The sequence below is a fragment of the Poecilia reticulata genome, linkage group LG19 (assembly GCF_000633615.1).
Source record: "Poecilia reticulata strain Guanapo linkage group LG19, Guppy_female_1.0+MT, whole genome shotgun sequence".
Taxonomy (NCBI): domain Eukaryota; kingdom Metazoa; phylum Chordata; class Actinopteri; order Cyprinodontiformes; family Poeciliidae; genus Poecilia; species Poecilia reticulata.
This window is the reverse complement of record NC_024349.1, coordinates 17,864,173-17,868,447: the sequence shown is the minus strand read 5'-3', so window position 1 is coordinate 17,868,447 and position 4,275 is coordinate 17,864,173. Positions and strand designations below refer to the sequence as shown.

Below are 4,275 nucleotides of genomic sequence, written 5' to 3'. Positions count from 1 at the left end.
ATATAGTTGGGTGGTAGTAATGACTCATCAGGATATGTTTATGTAGAAGACTTACAATAGAAATGGAAAAAAATCCCATTAATTGAATGGAATATATATATTTGTTTAACACTCGTTTTGTGTATGCTATTTGTATGTAATGTTTGTAACTGTTTTGTCTTATGTTGCTGCCCGTCATGCCCAGGACTGTTTTTTCTTCCCAGTGTTGTGACTGGAACTTGTAGTCAGCTGCAATTGCTGGTATTCAAGCACGTGTTTCATTTTAAGGTGGTAAAACAAATTGCTTATATTACCTCATGCACTTTGCAGATAACATTTTTTTGCACCTGGTTTTACCGTCTTAAGAGATGGGGTCTTTAAATCCAAGATTTTTACTGTGTGCACAGTCCTGTGCTAAGAGGTAAGAAATGGGGTACATTCGCCCTGATCCCCTGTGTGATTTAACCCCCGCTTCTCTGCCATCTGACATCTGGGCACTCGTCCTGAGCACTGCCAGTGGCTGAATCTGAACCAGGTCCAGATAATCAATGTTTTTCCACCTGCCTTTTTAACAAGCTCTTTCTTTTTGTGCTTTCAGCCATGCTGCTTCTCACTTGCTCTGTTTTCATGCTAGACTGTTGCATCATAAACAAGCCTTACTGTGGCTAACCAGTAGAGTGCAGATGTCTATCATAGGGCAAATTTCTATCGTTTCTATGGTATACTGTATATATCACACATTCCTAATTAAGATTAAACACTTACCCTTGGCATCAGCCTCAAACTCTGCCTCTTCCTCACTGTCCAACTTCACACTTTCTGCAATGGGCATAACAGGGGTGAATAAAGTAATTATTTTCAAAAGAAAGAAAAGCATCACAATAGAATCAGCAGTTTTACAAAAAGTAAAAACATAAAAAATTAGAAATACAAAACAACAAGCAGTACCTTCGGGGTCAATAGCTATGTCATCAAGGCTCTTGCCTTTAAACTCTGCAAGACGCCCTTGCTCTAGGGCCATGAGAACTTTACTGATTTTAGCTAGTTGAAGGGTGCCTTCCGGGAGCCTGTAAAACTGGCGATGAACTCTTATATCGTGGCCAAGGAAATTAGCTAGCTGATCCAACTCCGTATTACTGAGATTTAAGATCTGAGAAAGAGTTGCTGTTTGCTTCCTCAGTTTTGTTGACGTGAGTGTATCTGGTCTTTTGGCTCCGCAGGTGCTGGCAAAGTAGCGAAGGCAGTCAGAACCACGATAAGAGCTCATGGCTGATGGTCTTGCAAATAAGTATACATTTTCTGTAGGGACCCCACATTCTTGTCGTTTGCTAACGAGCATGTCCAACGACTGCTGCATTTCTGGAGTCAATAGGACTGGTACCTTTCGGCCTCTTTTTCCTCTGATTTCTACTCTTCTGAAATGTTCACACAGTTTTTTTTCAAGGTCAGATAAAGCCTCTTTTAGATCATCCTGATCACTACTAGGATTTGGGGACAGATACGCCAAAAGGGGCATTTTTGATACTTCTCCGGCTCGCCGCCTATTGAACAGAATCACCTGAGTTAGGGTGATTTTTGACAGATTCGCCCAGGTCTGTGGAGATGCTTCTGCTGACAGTTCATTGTATAAACGTTGTTGTTGTTCACCGAGATACAAATGAAGAGTCTGTACATCTTTTGTGAAGGGAAGCAACTGTGGAGCATTCCACTTTGATTCCTGGAGTGTCCTCAACGATGCAGATGAGACAAACTCATTCCATCTGGAGTTATAAACATTTTGGAATGCACGAGCATCTTTGGCTGCTCTGGAATTCCCCTGTACATTTGCACGACTTTCAATAAGCTCTGATATCTTTTTCAAGCTATATCCAATCTTCAAAGCAAGACTTGGGCATTTGTAGGTGCTTGTTTCAACAACAAAACCTGCCAGATCTTTCACCGATTCTACAACCAGCATGAAATTTGCAGGCTTTACATGCTCTTCAATCGTCTTCATGGAGGTCGTTTTCTTTGATTGAATCAACAGTCTTCCCATTTCTCTCATCTTTTGCCGAATATACTCGTGTCTTGAAGCATCATATCCAAGTCTGTTGTAAAGATGCTGCCCATATTCTATGATGAGTTCATCAGACTTTACAGCAGTGTAAACTTCATCTTGATTCATGGCGTTTAACAATTTCCAGAACTCTGTCTTTACTGCTGGGGGAGGGGGTACAACAAAGGCACAAAGAGACTGGACACGGGTTTTGCCTGGTTTCTTGACATCGTTTGGTTTAAACTTGCAGATGATCATGTGCCTCCAGAGAACTTTTTTTGCAAACAATCCTTGACAATAGGTACAGTGAAGATAGTTTTGCGGTTCAGATGTTGTGCTTGGTTGCTTACGTGGGACAAGTGTTCCAGTACCTCTATTTAGTACCTCAACATTGTGGGCAAAGTTTCCCCTATTTCTCAAATGTTCCAAATGTAACTTTCTCTGCCTGGAGCCTTTAGGAAAAGCTGTGGCTTGTGCAACTTCGGGTTTGTCAAGATGAACTTGCTCCAAATGCCTTGCAATTTTTATGAATCCCCGTTTACAGTACAAACAGTACTGTCTTTTGTTGTAAATGCGTGACCCAGTCTTGCTTTTCTCAACAGCAGGTATGAGAGGAGAAACGTTAGGAAATCCATCTTGCGCAACTGAAGAGTAAGGACCTGATGGGCAATTGTCTTCTGCAACAGGTGCTGATGTAGCAGAAGTACCTTCTTCACTTGAACTTCCACCATGATCAGTAGATCGAGCCTTATCTATGGATTTAGTGCGACAGCTTGAAGAATTGAGATGTCGCCTTTTGTATTTTGTTTGAGATTCTTCACACTTTTTTGTAGGTGAACGTCCTCTCTGAAATCCTCGCTTGGTAGAATCTTTATCATTAATGTTTTGCTCCATTACAGGGGGACATGCAGCTGCGAAATCTTCAATGTTCGTTAAACGTCTAAGAAGACGACTTTTCTCATCTACAGTCTCAATAATCTCACTCATGTCAGAATCTCCGGAGTACTCCTCACAACTTTGAGGGACATATTCTTCTCCACTATCATTTGAAGATAGGTCGAAGAGGTCATCGGACTCAAAATAATCAAGTTTGTTCATCTAAAATCAAAATATATAGAAAGAACAAATAAAAACCACATGATCACTATGTGAAATTAAAAAAACAATTACTGAAAATTAGTGCAATTTACCTGAATACTCTTGGTCCTTCTTAACTTAGGGATGAGCAAGTGATCCTCATTCAAAGAGGGGGAATCAGATGAAGACCTTGAAAGGTGTTGCTAGAATTAAAACAAAATAGCAAAAAAACAAATAAAACTGTTAATTTTGAAGATTATACCATACAGACTAAAACAAATCTGAAAATGCAGTTCATTAGAATATCTGAATATTGTGAAAAGTTAAATACACAAAAACCATAATGTTAGTCTCGCATCATTAGATTAATTCAAAACACTGGCAAAGATTTCACGATGTTCAGAATGGCCTCACACTCTGGGTTAGCAGGGGCAAGACTACTGACTGGACAGATTACCATAAAATGGTAATTGAAACCCTCTGTAGTTTCCACAAGAAGGGTAAACCACAAAAAGCCAATGTTAAAAAAATTTGGTTGTTTAAGAGGAATTACAAAGAACCTTTGGTGAAAAGGAAAAGTGAGTTGGTGAAAGTAGACCAAAAACACAGAAAACGACAATCTTGAGGTTAATGTCAAGWTAGGAAAATCTATCCAAGAACTTGGACAATTGTCACAAGACAATAAGGTCCTGATGTTACTATAAATTAGGGCTGACTTTTATTTCTGAAGTGAGTGACGTAATATTTGAAAATGTAATGTACTTTAAAATAAACCTAAATATTGTAAGCAAAAGGCTTGCCAACATTGGGACAAATAGAAAAAAACCATCTAAATAACATAAAAAACATTGACTAGTCAAAAGGAATGTTGTATCTCAGCTGTGAGATTCTACTACAAAGCCGTTTCCGCTTCAGATATACAGTGATCCTTCATCAAGTAAGCAAGTTAAGATCACAGTTTACAGATCATTTTAAGAAAATATTACATTTCTTAGAAAGGTAACCATACATACAAAATCTCAGACATCTCCAGTTGGGCTAGTAACCCACCAATAAAAAGTTGAGAAATGAATACCTTTGTCTTGGAGGACTTTGACTTTGGTGGAGCTTGATCTGATGAGCCAGCATGCTCAAACTCAACACCTTCAGTCACAGTTGGTTCTTTGTCAACCTTAGGAAAAGAA

General features: G+C 39.2%; 2 protein-coding genes across 6 annotated transcripts in view; both read right to left on the bottom strand.

Annotated features, from left to right (window-relative positions):
* Nucleotides 1-851, bottom strand: part of LOC108167284 (uncharacterized) — a 2,303-nt gene extending 1,452 nt beyond the window's left edge. Inside the window, exon 1 of the mRNA XM_017310853.1 lies at nt 745-851. Coding sequence (XP_017166342.1) covers nt 745-811 — 67 coding nt within the window. The 5' untranslated portion in view covers nt 812-851. The remainder of the gene's footprint in view (nt 1-744) is intronic.
* The window catches only part of LOC103481739 (rho GTPase-activating protein 44-like), an 83,180-nt gene that overhangs the window by 48,518 nt on the left and 30,387 nt on the right, over nt 1-4,275 (bottom strand). The window lies entirely within an intron of this gene.